Below are 22,143 nucleotides of genomic sequence, written 5' to 3'. Positions count from 1 at the left end.
CTCCAGGCATCCACACGTATCACCTGGGGTGGGGCTAAAATTGGCCCTTAAAAGGTGTGAGGTAAAGAGGGTTTTTTTTTTCTTTTAGGCTAAAGCATAGATAACTATTAAAAATCCCCACCCTTGACCCCCATCTACATCTATATGCACACGCGCGCACGCGCACACACACATATTCTTGCAGAGTTCTTACAGAGGAAGCATTTGGTTGAGAGCACTCATTGTAGCCTTCCTTTCATGGAAATCATTATGACTCCAGTAAATTGCTCGCTACATTTCATCTGTCGCCTGCGTTCCTGCTCAGATACAACTAAAGCCTATTGAAATTGATTTTTGTGTCAGCAACAGAGCAGGGATTCAGTGAGAACATGAAAGCTTCCCTCTTATTACTAGTCTTTTTTTCCCCGTATTACTTTAGATTTGGTGGGCCCTAATTATATTCCAGTGCTTCTTCTGCTGACACTTCCTTTGTTTTAATTAAAACTTCTGGAGGTTGGAGGACACTGTGGGAGAGGGTTTATGCACCAACAGCCCTGATGAAGAGTCAAATGGGTCCCTATTTGTGTTCCTGCCGCCCCAAGAATGATGTCTGGGAACGCTGTGGTCCTTTGCCTTTGTTTTTCTCTCCACCTCGGTGCGGTCCTTTCTCTTTCCGCACAGCTCTGAGCTTCCAGAACCGCTCTTGCTGCTGCACAGACGTTCTAAGTGACCCAGATGGCGCTGTGGGTGGACTGGTTTGTTTCCTATGAAAGCCATAAATTAGGTGAAATGAAATGCAGTACTGTCTTTTTATTATTATTATTTATCTCTGCCCCCGTGCCTGTTGGTGCCTCGTGGTGCAACGCCAACCCCGCCCACTCCCGACCACGTGGTTGTAAATCTGACCACAGGGGCGGGGGCTGTAATTGACAAACCTATGCAAGGCCTGGAAGGAAGACACAATATATCTTCTTAATCTGCAGCTGGGAGGTGGGATCTACCAGAGGTCCTCAGGGGAAGACAGAGTTGCCTCGTAAAATAGTCCGTAGAGAGGGAGCTATTGATTGGAAATCTAAAAAAATGAGCTGCCCTTCCCCAAGAGGTTGGATCTGTCCTGCCTAGGGTTAGTACTCTTTCAGGAAAAGCGGGGGCAGAGATGGAAGAACTGTAGCAGGGCAGCATCTGGGCCTTGCTTCTCTCCTGTCATACCTTTCTCTTCCTCAGGTAAACTGCGAGATTCTGAAACGCAGAACGCTAAGGTGTCCTCAGGTATCCAGGATTACTCCACGGCCCGGTGTGGGCGTTCACACTTGGGAAAGAGCAAAAGCGAAACCTTCTTGAGCAAAATACTCACATCGGACCAAGTGGCGTCTTCCTCCAGTCCCCAGACCGCGAGCCATTCTTACAGTCTCTCCTCCTGCCCCTCTTAAAGTAGGCATTTCCCCCAGTTCTATCAAGCTGCTCCCAGATGAAGCCGTGATGGGTCACTGGAATCTCTCTTCACTGTGGTTGGAGGCAGCTTACAGGGTCCACTAGTCCTAGAAAGTTCATGTTTCCCAGTGTGATTTAGCACCTACTCTTTGTGAGATGCTGTCCTTGACGATGTCAGAGGATTAAACAGACCCAAGGCTCTGAGGAGCTTTCACTTTCGGTTCTAGCGTGTAGGAGCCCTGCCTGATGGACTTCAGGTCCAGTGGCCTTAGAGACTAACGAGGAAAGAGAAATTGGTCTCCATAGCATTCACATGGGTTATTTATTGTAAGCTGTTGAGCACCGTATACATTGTTACGTTTAACCTTTTACGGACAGCGTCAAGAACAGCCCATATTTGTATCTTAAGGGGATTCCTAGTGTTTCTACCATACTGTACCCATGTGTTCTAAAACACCTGTGCCTGACTCTCAACTTTCATAGAGCACTAAAATCTCACCCTGCCACCCCAATGAAAAACAAAAATAACTATTGGGAACCAACATAGGGTTGTTTACTTTTACTTTTAAACAATTGAGAACCTGTAATTAATGGACATTTTAATGCCAAAAATCCTAAGAAGCCTGCTTAAGTTGAATACTTGTGGCTTTCTGGAAAACTTTGTCATGAGGTTCTTATTTTTCTCCTTTTACTGAAGTTGGGTGAAGACTTCATCCTAGACTGGTGTCCAGGAACCAGGGCTTTTAAGTGCCATGCATATCCTCACGTGCCACCTGGACCTGGGGGACAGGGAAGGCTGTCATGCTGGGTGGGAAGAGGTAGACTACTGGGGAGGCCCCGGGAGCTGGTTGCATGCAAATATTCTATGCCCAGCCTTTGAACCCTCATATCTAGGGGGCTTTATCCTGCCAGAAGTTAATGTACAAAAGCCACAAATGTGATTGTGGTAATTCTGTGGCATACATTAGATGAGAGCCAGTAAGATCTTCTGTTTTGTGCTCATTTGGGGGGTTGAGAGAGGTTATTGGGCAGTGTGTTCTTGGCTTAAGGCCATAGCCAAGAGACTGGTTCTGCTACTTTTTTGAGCTCTCCTCACCCCACAGCCTGTCTGCTCGTCACTGCTGTCACTTCAGCTGTGTACGCCTTTCCTCGGTACAGGCAACAGGCTCCCTGCCACGGACCCTGCATACATTAACTATTGTCTGCTAAAAATTGTGACTGTTCGATTTTTTTCTTTTAATCATCCATTTTGATTTTTATAAACTGAGCCAAACTGGCAGCCATGAAGACAGAGGAATGCTAGTTTCTGACAAAGAAAAATGAGACACAGTCTTTTCTTCCCTGCCCTGTGTCTGTGAGCAAGCCGCAATTCTCAGTTGGCCCAGCCCCGAACAATCTTGAAAACAATCAATTTTCTGCTTCTCGGAGGTGCCAAGCAGAGGAATTCACAGTGAGTGGCGTTGAGATGGAGAGCTGTTGCTTGGGAACTGTCCTGTATGGATACCTTGCTTCATCTTTGCCACAGTCTGGGAGCAGTGAGGGCTGGATCACAGCTCTGTCTGTGTGGGCAGGAGGATTTTTTAAGCCTCAGATGAATGGCACATGCAGGCCAAGGAAAAATAGAGGCCCCGTTAACCTGGGGAAACTCTAGAAGCAGACACCGTGCCAAGCATATTTTGTGAACATTCTTGTTCCTTGATCATAAGGATTTACAAAGTCTTCTCATAAAGTTGTCTTGTCTACCTCTTTGCCTCAAGACATGTTCTACCAAAGAATGGTAGCATTCCTGAAGATGTTCAGATAGGTATCTTAACTATGCTTTAATCTTAACTGTGAGTGGAAAATCAGAGTTCATCTTCACTCTCAGAGGGAAAGCTAAGACCAATTTCTAGTTTCTCTGTGATCTCTGCAGAGGGGAAGTAAATTGGCCTCTCTATAGAGTTTAAGGGAACTTCATCCACTAAAATCATCTTCTGATTTATTTAACAGTGAAATGATTGTAATCCCTACTTACAACCCCACCTCATCTGCTCCTGTACACTTTGTGGCTGGATAAAAATGTGTGTGTGTGTGTGTGTGTGTGTGTGTGTGTGTGTGTGTGTTGGTGGGGGGAGGGGAGGGGAATGGAAGAAACTGATGTGGACATATGGATGGTATTGACCAAGAACCTGAATACGACCCTCAAAGGTCACTACTTCATTCAGTCCATTATTTCGCAAATGTTTATTGAATCCCTGCTGTGTCAAGCACTCTGGAAAACATGGGGGTAAATATATATCCCATCCATCCCCAAGTCTTGTTGATTTGACCTCCTGAATATCTCTGGACTCTCTCTACCTCTCACCTTCTCCATTATTTCCATCCTAGTCCAAGTTGCCATTAGCTCTCAAATGAATTACCAAGCAGTACTGTGTTATTCTTCCATTATCTTTTCAAGTTTCCTCTATTCCCTGCCCTGCATCCAAAGTGATTTTTTCAAAATGAAAACTTGATGACCCTACATTCTTGCTTCAAACCCTTCAGTGGCTGCCCATTGGTCTTAAGATAAAGATAGAACTCCTCAGAGTGGCCTGTGAGGCCCTGCATGGACTCACTAGATATGTACTGTCTACTCCAGCCATACTGGACTGCTTTCAGTTACTCAGATGCTCAAGCAACTACACCACAGGACTTTTGAACATGTTGTTCCCTTTATCTGGGATATATTTCCCAGTGCTTGACCTAGTTTTTTCTATTCATCCTTTAGGTCAGAGTTTTTCTAAAAACTTCCACCCCATAGTAAGAAATATTATTTTACACTAACACTGAGAATACAGATAGGTAGGTAGGTAGGAAGATAGAAGGATGATAGATAAATAGATAGATGAGTCTTTGATTGAGTTCCCTAGGAAACAGATTCTCAGGGCAGAGATGTGTTTGTAGGAAGTGTTTTGGGAGGTACTCTCAGGGTCAACACCTATAAGAGAGTGAAGACAGATTTGGGCAGAGGAAGGAGTTGACCAGCAGTTTCAAAGCCCCAGGCAATCCCCCCAAAAAGGAGCTCTGGAGCTGGGATGGCCCACTTTGACATAAATGATGTAGGCTTTTGTATTCCTACATCAACCAATCATTGAATGTTTGCTGCCTCCAGGTCAGGGGCATTACCTTAGGCAAGGAGCATGACCTTGGGTCCAACTGCTCTCTTTGACTAAGCGTATTTCCTGAAGAAAGACTCAGAGTAGCCCAGTCCTGAAGGAGGGATCTGGGGAGAACACCACAGCATCCACTACAGTCAATTCCTTATGATGCTTGGATCCATCTGCTTTGCATAATAAGTTCTGGAAACACTTCCTCTGGGATTCTGGCTGGTCTCTTTTCCCAGGCAAAGTTGTGGGAAGAAAGCCCCCACTATTACATCGTGTCTAATGGTTGTACCTGTTGCTCATCATATCCCTCCTCTGCTACCCGTTTTAATCTCCCCCACCTTGTTTAGCATCTTTGCTGGTCTATATGGCAATCTTGTTGGGGTGACGCACATATTTATTCCTGAGAAGTCCAATCTCCTGCTCAACACGCCTTTCTCAGGCTTGACTGCTGCTGTTGTCCATTTACCAAAAAAAAAAAAAAAAATGGGTAGAATATAAAAAGACTCTTATCTTCTGCAGCATGAGGGTGGAAAAAGCTGAGGACCAGATCCAGGAATTAATTATTAGGATAAAGCAAAAGTTGAATCCTCAATTCAAGTCTGATTGGGAAGGGATGAGCTCTGAAACTTGGAATGGAGACGTCCAAGTTGATGCACTTAAAAGCTTAAAACCTCTCATCCCTGGAATCCTCTGCATCTACAGAAGTGATGTTCCCATCCTTTTTTTTTTCTTTTGGCCGTGCCGTGAGGCATGCAGGATCTTAGTTCCCTGACCAGGGATTGAACCTGTGCCCCCTGCATTGGGAGTGCAGAGCCTTAACCACTGGACCACCAGGGAAGTCCCGATGTTCCCATCTTGATTGAAGATACTGCACAGGCCTTGGAATTTAACCTGATCTCCCTTATGATTTTCACACATTGTCTTCAGCTGATCAATCACTGTAGCTTTCCACTGTCTATCGCTAGAAGTCTCAGCAAAAGCCATCTGATTCTACTTTTTTAAACTACTGTTTCCTCAGGACATCGCAAAAGTCCGAAATATTGGACTCACCAGTGTGTTCCCTGGCACCTGTATCCTACTTCAGTTCCGCACTAGTGAACGTGTCGACAGTGACACTGCTACAGCATGCCAGGGGCTATCAGTGAGCCACCTGCCACCAGTGATGAGAGCCTTATTGACAGCTACTCTGAGAGCCTGTCTCCTCAGGCCATTCCTGGTACCAATTGTCTTAGATGGAGTTTCCCCAGGAACAGATCCTGAGATGATTTATATGTAGGAATTTTACTGGGGATTGTAGGACCTACACCTGTGAAGAAAGTAGCATTGTGTAGAGGAAGAAGTTTAACTGTAATACAGTCTCAACAAAGACCTCACCCATCCCGAGGAGAGGTCAGGAGCTAAGCGGGCTCTTCAGAATTGCCCAACTCTAAGACTAAAGGCCTGAGCCTTTATACTTCTGTATCAACCAGAAATTGGATTTGGTTGTCTCCAGGATGGAACATGACCTTGGGCTGAGGGCAATTCCCAGAGAGGGCCTTGGTTGAGACCTCTCAGATACTTCAGTCTTGAAAGGAGAATCGGGGTGGTACTCTACAGTATCAATGACAGATAGGTGATCGATGTAACAGTTGATCCGTGAAACAACAGCTGCCATTATTACATGTTCTACACTGTGATTTTTTTTTTCTATTTCATTTGATTTATTTTCATGGTTCTTATGGTGCACATTTTGAAAATCACAGTATTGGATTACGATCAGTAGTTTAGTGTAGGATGCTGTGAAAACACACAGTTAAGGGCATTTGCTTGCAATCAAGAAATTGAGGGCTTCCCTCGTGGCGCAGTGGTTGAGAATCTGCCTGCTAATGCAGGGGACACGGGTTCGAGCCCTGGTCTGGGAGGATCCCACATGCCGCGGAGCAACTGGGCCCGTGAGCCACAGCTACTGAGCCTGCGCGTCTGGAGCCTGTTCTCCACAACAGGAGAGGCCGCGATAGTGAAGGGGCCCACGCACCGCGATGATGAGTGGCCCCCGCTTGCCGCAACTGGAGAAAGCCCTCGCACAGAAACGAAGACCTGACACAGCCAAAAATAAATATAAATAAATAAATAAATAAGACCCGGTGCAACCAAATTAATAAATAAAAATATTTAAAAAAAAAAAAAAAAAAAAAAAGAAATTGAAGAACTCTTCCTCAATAAAGGTGAGATCAAATCTAAGCTAAGCACAAAGAGCTAGAAACACTACCTGTGTGAGTCCTTGGATAAGGAGGAATGGAGACGGTGGGTGGAGTGTCTGCATTTTCCACAACCCTGGTTTGCTCATGTGCTCCACTGGAAACAAATGTATTTCAGTGACCTAGAAATGAAAGGACTCTCTCTTCCAGGCTTGCCTCAAGCTAGCAGTTCTAAAGCCATCTTGCTGTTCCTTAGAAAATAACAGCAATAGCAGAGCCCAGGCTTGCATGGCTATTTCAGACAAAACCATTGTTTTTCTCTTGTACTTATTTTAGGGAGTAGGTAAAGGGGCAACATAGTCCCTTGGTATCTGTGGTGGGGTGGGGGTCAGGGCTGGGTATTGGTTCCAGGACCCCACTTGGATACCAAAATCTGTGGATGCTCAAGTCCTTTATATAAAATAGCATAGTATTTGCATATAACCTATACACATTCTCCCGTATAGTTTAAATCATCTCTAGATTACTTATAATACCTAATACAATGTAAATGCTATGTAAATAGTTGCTGGCATGCAAAAGTTTTGCTTTTTGGAACTTTCCAGAATTTTTTTCCCTGAGTATTTTCTGTCTGAGTTGGGTTGAACGTATGAGTGTGGAACCTGTGGATACAGAGGGCTAAAGGTACTATAATCCTTGAAGCTACTATAATCTTCAAACGTGAGGTAGAAGAAAAAAAAGAAGAGGAGCAGAGTGTGTGTGTAAATCTGTCTAAGCACTGGAATGGAGTATGCCCACCTGTTGTCCAACCCCAGTTCATGTGCCTGATGCACAGTGAGGCCAAACAGATCAAAATGTCAAGAGTTTGGAGCAGAGAAGGGTTTATTGCAGGGGCCCAGCAAGGAGAATGGGTGGTTCATGTTCAAAAGACCCAAACTCCCCGATGGCTTTCAGGCAAGTGTTTTTAAAGACAGTGTTAGAGAGGGTCGTAGGATATGTGACCAGCTTGTGGACCTTCTTCTGATGAGCTCCTGGTGAGGTTACAGGGTGGTGTTTCTGAAACTCAACCTTCTGGTTCCAACCAGTCTGGGGTCTGCATGCTTGTGGTCAGCCTGCAGTCACCATCCTCCACTTGGGTGGGGGTCTTAGTTTCCAGAGAACAACTCAAAGGTATGCATCAGATTGTTATCTATCCCCCTTTGGGAGGAACTAGGTGTCCCGTGACTCTATTGTCCTAATCATTAACTTCTTGACCCTGCTCTTTGGAACTCAGGGAAGGCCTGGGAGAAAAAAGCCTTTTTCTACAAACAAGAAATGGGAGACACTAAGGGGCTTTTGTACCCAGGAGGGCCCCACAGGGTCCTGCTTAGTTTCAATCCCCTCTTTTCTTTGATACTCCTCAGTCTTGAGGCGAACAGCTGTAGAACTAGAAAGGGAATAGAAAGCTTAATCATAAACTCGGCAGAGGAACTCCGGTTTAGCGACACTCAACTTCACACCAGCCGAGTGACCCCACAGCCTCTGCTTTCCCTGATTTGATTTGACGGGGTTTTTTTCTTCCTTTCTTTCAGAGGGCCTTTTTATGCTTGAGGTCATGATTGAGGCTTTGGGTCCCACTGGAATACCAATTTTGTTTTTCTAGATTTAGTCTGTTATTTTTGTTATTGTTGGTTATTTCAGTAGAAAAAAAAATCTTACTTCATTCTTTATTAAGAAATGACTCAGCAATTGCAATCTGATGGGATATTTTTCCATAATTTTCGTGGATAAAAAATTTTAACTCTTTGTCTCCTTTAAAGTTTCTTTTCCCTCAGAATATCATTTTTACTCCTTGGTTGACTATGTAGTTTAGATCCAAACTAGAGTCTATGATTATATTTTTAATTTCTCTTTAAGTGGAAATAAGTTAAAATTAGGAGTAGTATTGAATTTTTACCTCAAAATTCTCTTGTAATAACATCCTCCCCATTGCCCTCAAATAAAAAAAAAAAAATTAAATCCTACATGAAACAGAGACGAATGGTTCATGTTTAATTCAAGTTAAGTGAAGTATGAAAAGGTTTGTTTAAAAAAATTGTTTAAATTTTAGTGATAAGAGTTTCTAATTCATGGGCGATTGGGATTGACATGTATACACTGATGTGTACAAAACTGATGACTAATAAGAACCTGCTATATAAAAATATAAATAAAATAAAATAAGAATTTCTAATTCAGGAGCTGGAAGGCAGAACTGGAACAGGTGAGAAAGTGTCCTGGGTTTAGGTCCCCATTAGTTGTGAGATATTGGCCTCATCTCTAAAAGAAGGATTAGATTAGGCACCTTAGGGGCTATTCCTACTCAATTTATTTGTGACTTTATGAAGTTGTCTCTTTAAACACTGTCTGAACAATGATGTGCCTCAGGTTTCTAGTGGTCTTTAGGTCAGCTGATTCCTAGCCATTCCCTCAAAGTCTGCCTTCATCTGGATCCTAATTTGGTTTGGCATTCTCTAGTGATGCAAAAGGCAACTCACGCTGGGCAGCTTCCTTTGTGGCTCCCCCATCAAAGGATGACAGCTCAGCAGCCTTCCTGTTCCAGAGCACAGGACGCCTTTGCTTGGGACTGAGCTGAGGCTGCTAATTGTTCCGCCTCCAGGATCTCATTTAAGCCCAAACTGCCATCCCAAAGGTGTATTATTCAGTCATCTGTCAGACCCATCGAGAACGGTTATTTCAGCTTGGAAGGGAAATTTAAAAATGGAGGAGAAGTAGGTTGTTTTCTTTTCTAGTGTTATGTCATAAGTGGTTGCTAAAACAAAAACAAAAACAACCCTGTGTCTTAAGTTCAAAAAAGTCACAGCTGTTTAATTTATTTATTTCAAACCAAGAGCTGCTCAACGCCTGATACCATTTACATTTGAAATGTAAAGTGGATTGTATCCTGTCCACTCCCTCCCTGGCTGCTGATGGAAAGAACTAGGTGTTGACATGTCCTTGTAACAAATTATTCGCTCAAAGAAGATTCCCTGTCACTTAAGGAGTTAAAAATAGAGTGTAACATTTCTCAAACTGTGTTGGCTGAGGTGACTTCAGGAGCTCCCCGGGGCAGTTAGGAGGCTGCTCAAACCCCTGCTTGAACAAGGAGGTTAGATGCCTTTCAAGATTTTTGGTGGGAAAAGGTTCTGCTGCAAATGGAACTAGAGGGGAAGCACAGGAGAGAGGGAAGGAGACCAGCAAAGGGTGGGGGGGGGGGGTGATTAATGGTCCTTTGGGCTCAGTGCTGTAGTAGAAACATGGAATGTTCATTACTAGCACAGAGGCCAGGGGTGAATCTACAAAGTGAGTAAGCTTACTGGGGAGTTGGGAGTGAAGGGCATTCCAGGCCAAGAAAACACACCATCAGGGAGTCAAGAAACAATGCAATACGTTTAGAGAATGCAGTTTAGTGTCAGGGACCACAGCGTAAGAGCAGGTGGGAGCCCACCAAGGTGGCGTGGCAGACAGGGGGTCAGTTCTTAAAGGTCCCCTCAAGACATACCCAGGTGTTCCCCTTTCCTGGCTGCGTGGCACCATTAAAAGAATTTCAAGGTGAATCAGCTGTGTGACATCAGCCAGACCCTCTGTATTTGTCTGCAGTCCCCTACACTCCTTTAGTGCTTTAGTAGAGAAATACCCATTGTTTAAGGTATGATTTGTGGCCCTTACTGTAAAGATTTTCTATTCTCGAAGAGAAGCTAATGACTCCTTTGTTAAGGTCACCATTACAGTATCGCAGACTTACTGGGACCTGGACAACCCTGGAGGTCATTCAGTGTCTATCAACAGAGGGTGCTGTAGCTACTTCACCTTTGTGCAAGATTGACCCAGGCTCTGCAGGAAGTTAGTATTGCTGGCCCCTGGGCACTAAGTGGCAGTAATACTACTCTCCCCACTCAGTCATTGTGAAAACTAAATTTCCAACTAATTTTCCTAAATTTCCTTGGGGTGGTGTTGACAGTGACACCTACTTCCCCCACCTCCGACCACTGAGCCCAGGCTACCCACATTTTGCAGATGAGGAAACCAGGGTCCAGATGGGTTACATAACTTGCTCCCAGTGAACCAGCTGGTCATGGGCAGAACCAGCCCTCTGGAATTCCGGTCCAGGGCTCTTGGTGTGGTAATGCTTCAGCCCCCTCCCTCAATTTCTTGAAAGTTGAAGTACGCCTGTGACCCTATTAGGTTACTGATTTGATGTCTTCTTCTTTGTGCTCTTTTCTGAGTGAGGAGGAAAAGGAGGGAGCAGAATGGAGGTTGAAAGGTGAAGGAAGCACTCTCAGAATCAGGTAGATCCATACACAAAGCTGAGATATATGAGAAGAAAAGGGGCAGGCAGCACCAAAGCTATCTCCTCCAGCTTCAAGTGGACATGACTCCACTACCTGCTGTTGTTGTTCATCCATAAACATGCCGCCCCATCTACGGGCTAGGCACCCACTATAACAGGCACTGGAAATACAATGATGAGACACGGTCCCTTCCTTCATGAAACATATAGCTTAAGAGGGAAGACAACACTTAAAATTAATCACGAGACAGGACTATAAATAATTATAGCCAGCATCTGCTGACAGCTATTCTGTGCCAGGTACTGTCAAGCACTTTATATACATTATCTCATTCAATCCTCCTTGCAATACTATGAGTTAGGTACTATCATTATTTCCATTTTTCAGACGAGGAAACTGAGGCCTAGAAGGTTAAGGGATTTGCCTAAGGTCATGCGGCTGGGATTTGAATCTAGCTGATCTTGGAAGGTATATTATACTGCATAATAGCAATGGTAGGTAAAATGTATTGTAGAAGCCACATAGAAAATGCATTTAGAAGTAATGGATGTTGACCATCTTTGCTACTGTCTGAGAGTCAGATGTAGACTTTATGTTTCTCAAGGAGCAAGTGCAGAGAAAGCTCCTCTTTGGGACTGCCCCCTCACCACACCCTGTTCTCTTCCAGTTCCTTGTGGTTGGTGCTTCACTGTGGTTGCAAAGACCAGGGATACCTACTCTGGGGAAGCAGTTCCTTATGCTCAATACAGTCTCTTTGATCACAAATTCGGATTGATTGCTATCTGTTTTGTTTTAGGCCCCCTTTTAAGATGAAGATAAATTAATAGTCTGAAGTGAAGAGTAGCAGAATCATATCCAGTTGAGACTGTTACAAGATATTTTAATAATCAAGGAAACTAAAGTTTCTGCACATACCAAGTGTTTTCCAATAGAGGAGATGCTTATGTCTCCTCCACCCAGATCTAGCTCCCCTTCCATGTAAATCCTCCTCTCACTCAATCCCTTATCTAACACCTTGAAGAAGAGGTAAAACCAAATTATTCGACATTGTCTCTTTTATTTAACTTGACAACCACTGTGAAAACAAACCCAACAGACAAAGTGATGGAGATGTTTTACAAAATAAACATTAAATAGAGATTGATCTTCAAAGCATTTAAGATTTCTGTGTGTGTGTCTGTCTGTCTTCCCCATTGGCACTCTGTAACATTGATCTACGTAATTGTTCTTTACAGTTGAAATCTAATGTTAATATTGCTCATCAGAACTGAATTATTTTTAAAAACTTTTTTACAGGGTCGTCATGTCAAAACGGGCCAGCTTGCAGCCATCAAGGTTATGGATGTCACAGGGGTAATGTATCATTATCTTGCCATCTCAAAGTTATATATTTGTAATAGAGAGGTTAGTGACAGAGAAAAATCATTTTTTGGAAATAGAATTTTTTTAGACATCTAAGACCTTTCCCCACTTGTGCTTAACATAAAAATTAGGAGTATTCAGCAGCTGACCAAGATGACCATGGGTAAATCACTCTAATTAAACTATATACCTACACACTGCCTTATGTAGTGAGAGTGAAGAACATGTGTGCCAATAATTTACATAAACACAGCCAAGGACATTTGCAGATGAAGACAGAACAAGGATTTGAAGGTATTAAGAGAATAATACTGAGATTACACGGAAGAGGTGGGTCTTAACAGTTTTCCCCAAAGTCCACCTAACACTGGAGTAGACAAGAGTTTGGATAACTCTAAAATCCTAGTAGGATGTGTAACATGAATATTTTCCTCCCCCAAATGTTATAGACCAAATAATCACACTAACTACAAATACTTATTATTATAGAGCAACACTGAAACAAAATTTCTGCCTGGATGATCAAAAGCAATCTAAGGAATAGAATTTATTTTAACTACAATCTTATGCTTTCAATCCTTTTTGCTAGGTCTATTTAAAATATTTTAATGCCTTTTCTAGAGTACAGAGCAAAAATCAGACTTGAAAGGACTTATTGGAAATCAAAAGCATGTTAATGATTTTCTGTTGTCCCCAGGGATTTTTCTAAGATGTCTGTCAGCTGTACACAAAAGCTAAAAGACCAAAGTCTTCCATTTGGCCCAGAAGTGGATTATTTAATGTAAAGAGATGTAGAATGAATGGGTCTTGATACAAAGGTATCAAGAACCAGTATACAAATAAGAAAAACACACAGTATGTCCGTAGGTCAGACTTCAGTCCATACCTTCGCTGGTCCAGTTTGCTACCTTTGATAAGTATACATTATATGCTACACTATTAACCATGATACTAATTTCACTAATTTTCATTTATACCACACATTGTACTGTCTTCCTTTCCTTACTTATTATTTATCTGAATTCCTTTTTAAGTTCTATGCATTTTAAAACTTATATGCATTTTTAACAAGAAAAAATTTTGTTCTCATATGTTTAGAAGAACTTAGATAAAGTAATCCTTCCTTTTATTTGTCCTAAATGCATTATTCAAATTTCAGAGCTTGCAAACCAGTTCAAATATTTCATCCCAATTAGTTTATTAATTCACCTGGCCTTTACTGAGTAAGAAAATACATGCAGATTATATTAATAAGGTTTAGGTTCTGCCACTTGCAGGAGAAAACTCAAAATAACAGAGGCTTAAGTATGATGGAAGTGTTATGCTCTCTTACGTTAAAGGAGTCTAGGGGCGACAGTCCAGGGATGTGTAACAGCAATGTGATGGAGTAGGAGGGTGTTTTAATCTTTCTGCTCCATCATTCTGACTCGTGGCTTCCACACTTAAGGTCAGTTCTGTGATTTAAGGTAACTGTTGGATTTCCATTGATCACATTCTTTGGCAGGCAAAAAAAAAAGCAGTGCGGGGAGGGGGGGAGTAGGTGGGAGCAGAGTGTACAGAAGACAGCCTCTTCCAGTGAAATTTTTTCTACTCGCATACAACGTTTCTATTTACTTCTGCAGTCATTGGCTACCTAGCTGCAAGGAAGCTGGGAAATGTGGTCTTTCATTCTACCAACCTGTCCAGTTAATTTGGGTTCTATTATTAGTCAGGAATGAAGAGAGAATGGATACTTGTATTGTTAATTAGCAGGGTCTGACACAAAAATCAAGGTCAGTTACTATCAGTCTCTACATAGAAACCCATTAGAAATGTGTAAATCTTTTACAAAGCTCCCAGCACAAAACAAGTCAGAATTTATTTTGCAATTCTGCTAAAGTCATACTACTGTATTTTCCTTGAATTGAATAGGATCTCCACATAATGTGATGCACTTGGCAGTTGAACAACTAATGGATGTGGATGGAGCCCAAGACATTAATGCTGTAAAGTTCTGTTGTGTGGGTCTGCAGAACTACAGTTGAGTTCCACTGACGTCATTAATCTCAGCGTACAAAGCTGTATATTGATGCACAAAGTATGACTTGAGAGCACTGAATATCACTTTTTCTGGTTCTGTTTGTGAGATTTTAAATTGTTCAAAGAATCATTTACTATTTCTAGACCACCTTGCTTGGAATCAAAAAAGTTGCACAGCAATTTATCCCAGAGTATGTATTTTCAGTTTAAGCAGTGTCAGTTGGCCTCTCTAAACTGGGTTTCACAAGGCAACTGAGACCTACAGAAAATGATTTAGAGTCTATTTTCTCAATTCTCCCCAGCATGGTACAGAGCTAGCACCATTTTCAATGCATAGGAGAGTCAATCTATTGCATACAATGGATGCTTTATAGTATTTAGGCTTAATTCTCTCGGGGGAACCTCTGTTGAAAGGGCTGGATAGTTCCTTGATTTAGACACATCATTGACCATTATGTAACCACTGACCCCTAACAAAGGCAAACATGGATACACATCAGGAAATGGTTTTCTTATTTCCCATGGTGTATGATCCAGCATCAAATGACTTTTGTATCACCCCCTTACACATCACAGTCAACATAAAATTTCCTTTGTGAAACTCGTGTGCTATCCTCAGAAAACAATCTATTTCATTTTGTCATGTTGTCTTTTGTGTATTATGGAACGCTGCAAAAGCTTCTTACCAATTATTATAATTGTGCTCATTATAGCTGCTCTGAGATGAATTCTCAAAGGTCATCTTTGTTAATTGTTTGCAGTGATCTACTGCGAAGTTACTGTAGTTTATCGTAATGAATTTGATAAAACTATAAGCTTGAAATCAATTTTTAAATTATTGTTTTCTTTCTATACCATTTCCTTTTTTAGAAGAAAATAACCATAGAGAAAACTGGATATAATGCTTATGTTCTTCTGTTTTAGAGCTGAGACACTTCCAAATTTGCTAATATTTGCTTCAGAATTAGGGCTTAAACTCAGACTCAGTCTTTGAAGTTCTTTTAGTTTCTGAAGTAATTATGAGAATTTCTGCATTTTGTCGCTTTCTGGGGATTTCTTCCCAGCTGGATTTGTGTACTTTAATCATCTAAACAAAACTGGACCCTCTCGGGTAGTGTTCCTCAAGGTGGACAGCCAGCATTTGCGGGCTGTCAGCACCCCTGGGGTGTTCATCCGAAAGGCAGATTCCTGGGCTTGCTGCAGAATTTCTGGGTGGAAGAACCTGCCTTTTCTACAAGCTCCTCAAGGAGCTTCATGCACACCAAAGTCAGAGGAGCACTTTTCTAGGGACTTGTATTTACTGCTTTCTGGTTACCAAGTATGAAGAGACCATGATTCTTTGATAATCCTGCAAATAATACCCATCTTCATTTGAACCAAAATTCCTGATGTAAACTAGTCCCTTTACAATGATACCTTGAAGCCCATGTAGGACTTAATAAGATAATAACTTACTGTCATAGGCTTTCATCTTCACAATGACTGGTTGTGATCATTACCCAGGACACTTTGGGTTGTAGTACCAAAGCCCCACTCAGACTAGATGAAGCTGAAAACAGAATTTATTGTCTTCTGTATATTTTTTAAAAAAAGAAAAAACAAAAAAAGGCTCAGCAAGATCTAGGCAGTCACATGACTGATTAAGAATTTTGTATCTCTCCATCTCTGGGCTCTGCTTTCTTTCTACCAGCAGCTCCAGGCTCATGTTCTAATTACTTCATTACCCTTAGTCCCAGCAAGAGTGCCAGTGTGAACATCAGTGGCCCAGCTTGGGTCACCTCACCATCCGACAACCAAACCCTGTTTCTCTCCAGCCACATCTGGGTTGGGTGCCTGGCCCTGGAACCTACCACAGGGACTGAGAGTTGGAAAGGATTCCTCAAACAAAAACCTAAGAACTGTTAAAGCAAAGGGTAGGATAGATGCTGGGCAGGGAAAAACAAGAGAATTCAATGTATTACTGTAAGATCAAATCATTTTAGTAGATGTATTTAAAACTGACTTAGTCCTTAAGTAAAGTGCCTCTCTAGTTACATTTTTTATATTTCAGCCTGAAATAATAATGGTAGCTAACATTGATGGAGTGATTATTATGTGCCAGAACTCTTTACAATACTTTCTATATATTGATTCACTGAATGCCCTTAACAACCACCAGACTCCATTAGTAGGTCCGTTATAGAGATGAGAAAACCAGGCATATTAAGTATCTTGCTCAATGTAACATGTAAATGGTGGAGTGAATATTTCAACCTGAGTATTTCAGTTCTATTTTTTAAGTCCACCCTGTTTCTCACACTGCCATAGATCTTCAGTTAACATAGAAGGATATTTAGTGTTTAATTAATTTATTTGATAAACATTTACTAAACACCTACTTTATGACAGACACTTGAAATTCAAAAATGACAAATTGGTTCTTTGCCTGAAGGGGAGCTGACAATAATACAACCTTGCTCTAAATATTTGTAAGTAAAGCTAATCCATTTTATAATAAAGTCGTACAAGTCATAAATAAAGTTACATATACGGTTTGATGTGACAGTGAGGGGTAGTAATTAAGCCCAGGAGGACAATCAGACTAGAACGTTCCTGGCCAAGAAAACAGTCTGTGCCAAGGCATGGAGGCTGAGAGAGGTGGAACATGTTCTGGAAACTATCACATAGTTTAGTTTTAGTATAAAAAATGTGCTGAGGAGAGAGTGATACAAGGGGAATCTGGACAAGTTAGGGTCAGGTCATGAGGGAATTCATTACAAGGTTTTCAAACTTTTTAATTTTCCCAATAGAACCCTGAGAGCAAAGAGTCTTAAGCAAAAACCCATTAGATAGAAGAGATACAAGGCGGGTTGTTTTTTACAAGGGGCGGGAGGCTGTCAGTACCGGCCCCGGCCTCACACCACTGCTAGAGCCAGTGTGGAAGCCAGAAGTTAAATAGCAAAGTAACAGGATGGGATTTGCTTACTAGAAGGATCCATCTTAAGCCCTGCTTGATTGAGTTTCTATTTCTGTCTCACTTACTGAATTCCTGTGGGTGAAGCTTTCAACCAGTCTCCGTCTCTCTTTGAAGAGTAAGGAAGCAGCTTTCTCCCGGTAGCTTCTGGTAGAGTGCTTTGCCCATAGTTAATGGGCTCATTGAATGTTTGCTGAAATTGGACCAAAAAAAAAAAGGAAACATCTTTTCATCTTCGGTTACTGGGAGAAATCAGGGGACACGCTGCTCCAGGCACATTTGATTCCTCCTTCCCAAAGGGAGGGCAATTCAGTGGAATGATTGGTAGCATAGAAGGTAATATTAGTAACAGTAATAACAACAACAACAGCCAGAGTCAAAAATAAAGATGGCTATCATTGATTGCTTATATGTGCCAAGCATTGTTCTTAGTACTTAATACAATATACACTAACTCATTTAATCCTTGAAACAATTCCCATTAGAGGAGCAGTGCTAATAATATCCATTTTACAAATGAGGAATTAATTGAAAGCCAGAAATCCTAAATAACTTGCCCAAGCGCCACAGACAGTAAATGGCAGAGTTGGAATTTGAATCCAGCCAGTCAGGGTGTGCCCACCTTCCCCACGGCCCTGTTGTAAGAATGAGAGATGGGGGTTGGGAGTCGGGGGGCATCACCAGAGCATGGCCTTCAGATTCAGATAGAGCTGGGTTCACGCCCACTCCTCTCTTTACTGCCCTTGGGCAAATTTTTTAACTTTTCTGAATCTCATTTTTCTTATCTGTTAGATGGGAATACAAACATTGCAAACTTGTTTTGTGACTAAAATTATATAATATCTAGTGCTTGGTACATAACAGTTCCTCACTAAATATTAGTCCTGGTAAGAGACGGTGAATGCCTGCATGGGGCAGGCAATAGGAATGAGGAGAGCATGTTATAATGTGCATTGGACTTATGTAGCTGGGGATGGTAGCCTGTGCTATGAACCACATGCCGTACGTGCCATATGTGGGTTAGTTCATTGTCAATATATGTAAATAGTTTGACTCAGCCCTGTCTTCACTACCTCAGTTACAAAGTTATTAGTCTTACCCTGAACCACAGGTAACTGTCAAAATGACTTAGTGTAGAGCAGGATCCAGGAGAGAAAGTGGGGCTGGATTCCAGAAGCTGAAGACTGAAATCACAATAATTCATTTTTTCATTCACTTAAGAATGAATGAATGTGCTATGCTCTGGGGTGATAGCGGTGAATAAGACAGACACAGGCGCTATCTTTTGGAATCTTACATTCCAGTGTCAGAGAAAGACGTTTAACAAACAGTTGAACAGTTATTTGACAGTTCTGATGAACTTTCAAGGAGTGTACAGAGAGTATTAAGGGAGAATTTCAGAAGGAAACTGACCTATCTAGGTGGCCAGTACGTTCGTTCTCTGATAAAGTAACAACTACATGAGATCAGAGGATGGGTAGATATTGGTGAGGTTGGTAGGGCGTTCCCAGCTGTGGAAGCCTGACTCTCAGCAAAGCCTGGGAATCCCCACCCCAGGCTCTTCTGCTGCAGAGACCCTTCTAGACACCTCTTTGGGACTTTTCAAGTAGATAAAGTTAGCGGAAAGACCGGTCAGATAAAGCACATGATGAGAACTTTTAACAGAGAAAAGATAAACAGATTTTTTTTTGTCTCTATAATACCCTCCACCTTTGGGGCTATTTCCAGTGTCTCAATTCTGTGTGTTGTACAGCACGTAGAACTTGGAAAGCTTCTAAGTTCTAAAAATGAACAAGCTGAGCTGCTTACTCCATGCACACTTCAGCATTTCTCCTTACATACTGATTACACCCCTTTTGGTGGCTTATGTGTGTCTGGGTCTCTGCACGTGTGCATGCGTGCTGAGTGGGTGGCCTTGTAGTATGTGTATGCCTGCATGCTACAGAGATTGCTTAAGAGCAAAAAATGGACCTGGGGACTCCTGTCTATACCCCACACTAATGAAGGTGAACACTTAGGTGCACTAGTTGTTAGAAGTGCTTTTCCATTGTGATGGTTTGTTTTTAGTAGTGCCTTTCATTTGTGTACCTCAAAGTATTTGATCAAAACTATAATTAGTTCTTTTATCCCCCTAGTGGAATCGAGATGCATGAAGGTAAGGAGATTGGCCCACAGAGGCTGGGGTGCCTGGAATCATTAAGCAGGCCGTTCAAATCCAGATTTGTTACCAAGTTCCTCAATCATGGACAGTTGGGGGTCTCCTTTCGTAGATCCGTGCTCTCCTTTTCATGCCAGCACATCTTTGCCATCTCACATTTATGTCCCTCTTTTGACTTTACTTGGTTCCCTCTTGTTGAGCTCTTTTGAGGCTTGACCTCCTCATCAATACGTTGGCTTTCTGAATGACGTGAAGCTCACCTTTAGTTTTCCTTTTATGAAGAGTCCTCTCTTTCTCGTTTAAAGCCTGCTGACTTTAAGGAGCCCAGAACAGGAACTGTGCATTATCCATCTTGGTACCTCCTGCAGAGCCTGCTGACCTAGGACCTGGCACATAGTAGATGCTATACAAAATGATATTATATTTGTAAAAACAAGAGAGCAGAGAAAATATAAAGACTAGAAAGCCAGATGAAGAAAAAACAGATCCAAATTACAAGCCACAGGGAATTTGATAGTTATTTTTTCCAGTAACCAAAGACAAAAGGGAAGACATTATCATTTACACTGTTAATACCATCAGAAAAGACGACCCATTCCGATTCCTGTGGGCTGTTACCTGAATTGTAGGTGGAGGATTCTTGAGGATGTAAGCCATCTCATTTATTTATTTATTTTAATTTTATTGAAATACAGTTGTTTTACAATATTGTGTTAATTTCTGCTGTTCTGGAAAGTGATTCAGTTTTATATATATATATATATATGTATACACATATATATATATATTTTTCATGTTCTTTTCCATTTTGGTTTATCACAGGATATTGAATATAGTTCCTTGTGCAAGTAGGATAAGTAGGACCTTGTTGTTTATCCATCCTATAGATAATAGTTTGCATCTGCTAATTCCAGACTCCCCAAACTCCCAACCCTACCCCACCCCCGACCCTAGCAACCACAGGTCTGTTCTCTATGTCTGTGATTGTTTCTTTCTGTTTCTTAGATAGGTTCATTTGTATCATATTTTAGATTCCGCATATAAGCAATATTTGTCTTTCTCTTTCTGACTTCACTTAGTATGATGATCTCTAGGTCCATCCATGTTGCTGCAAAAGCTGTCTCATTTATCATAGATTTTCAATGAATGACAACATTCGTAGGGTTAAAGCCTATTTTTAAGATTCATAGTCCTCTTGGGAGTCATACATCCATGCAGGCTTGGGTGTGAGAAGGATGCTTGTCACCCTTGTGTTGTCTGCTTCTCTAAGGGATACTACTTCCTACTAAAGAGAGAGCAGGTTAGCCTAGTGGTAAAGAAGAGCACTGCAAACTGTCACTCATCTGGGTTTACCCTAGTTTTGACACTTCATGTCTCTCTTACCCCAGGCATGTTGCTTAACCTCCCTTTATTCCACATGTATAAATATGGATAATATTACTTCTCTCATACACTTAGTGTGAGAAGGAAATATAGTCATTTATAAAGCATTTGAGGGACTTCCCTGGTGGTGCAGTGGTTAAGAATTCTCCTGCCAATGCAGGGGACTTGGGTTCCATCCCTGGTCCGGGAAGATCCCACATGCCGTGGAGCAACTAAGCCTGTACTCCACAGTTACTGAGCCTGCGCCTCTAGAGCCCACAAGCCACAACCACTAAGCCTGCACACCACAGCTACTGAAGCCCACGCGCCTAGAGCCCGAGCTTTGCAACAAGAGAAGCCACCGCAATGAGAAGCCTGCGCACCGCAACAAAGAGTAGCCCCCGCTCGCTGCAACTAGAGAAAAGCCCGCACGCAGCAATGAAGACCCAACACAGCCAAAAATAAATAAATAAATAAATAAATAAATAAATAAATAATAAAATAAAGCATTTGAGACCCATATGTAGAACACAGTGTTTAGTGCACATTGTTACTATTACCACATCTCTTGTAGACGTTTTTCATTTTCTCTCTGTGGCACCGACGATTCCCATAGGAGACAATATGCCCTACCCTGTCCAGCTACAGGGCCTTGATAATCACTGTTTCTCTGCCAGGAAACCAATCCCTCCTCAGTCACATCACATTATACTTTTTCTTTCCCCTAACTGGGTAACCTCCCGCATGGCTTTTAAAATTCAGCTCACACTTGGATTTTTCTGCTCTCTCCCCTAATGCCCCTAATAACATCAGCTACCCATACCTCTCAAGTTAGTAATTTTGCATGTATCTGTATCATTCTTTGATTTCCATTTGTGTTCTCCACGAGACTATAGTAAGTTTCATTGTGGAAGAGCTTGAATGTTTTATGTCCATTGTTGTATTACACTCGGCCCTCTGTATTCACAGTGTAAGTTGAATCTGAGGATGTGTAACCCACAGATATGGCAGGCCGACTGTACTATGCTACTCTACATAAGGGACTTAAACATCTGTGGATTTTGGTATCCATGGAGGATCCTGGAACCAATCCCTTATGGATACTGAGGGACGACTGTATTATATTATTATTATTATTTAGCATTGTGCCTGGGATAGAGTAGCAGATAAATATTTATTGAATGAATCCATTTAGTTTAGGGTTAACATATACAACAAATCCAAGTGCCGCTTGCAGTATGCTGTGGCAAAGACCCAAGTTCTGTCA

General features: G+C 41.9%; 1 protein-coding gene across 11 annotated transcripts in view; it reads left to right on the top strand.

The window, feature by feature from the left end:
* The window catches only part of TNIK (TRAF2 and NCK interacting kinase), a 411,284-nt gene that overhangs the window by 230,673 nt on the left and 158,468 nt on the right, over positions 1–22,143 (top strand). For 9 of the 11 annotated variants that reach the window (XM_059920526.1, XM_059920525.1, XM_059920520.1 and 6 more), the window contains exon 3: positions 12,319–12,375. The exons of 1 other annotated variant lie outside the window; for it this stretch is intronic. In XM_059920526.1, coding sequence (XP_059776509.1) covers positions 12,319–12,375 — 57 coding nt within the window. Of the gene's footprint in view, positions 1–1,336; positions 1,411–12,318; positions 12,376–22,143 lie in introns of those variants that run through there. One more of the 11 variants, XM_059920523.1, reaches the window with a different exon arrangement.

Source organism: Balaenoptera ricei, chromosome 4 (genome assembly GCF_028023285.1).
Source record: "Balaenoptera ricei isolate mBalRic1 chromosome 4, mBalRic1.hap2, whole genome shotgun sequence".
NCBI classification, from domain to species: Eukaryota; Metazoa; Chordata; class Mammalia; order Artiodactyla; family Balaenopteridae; genus Balaenoptera; species Balaenoptera ricei.
Note: the sequence above shows the minus strand (reverse complement) of the source record. Positions and strands in the feature narration are given on the sequence as shown.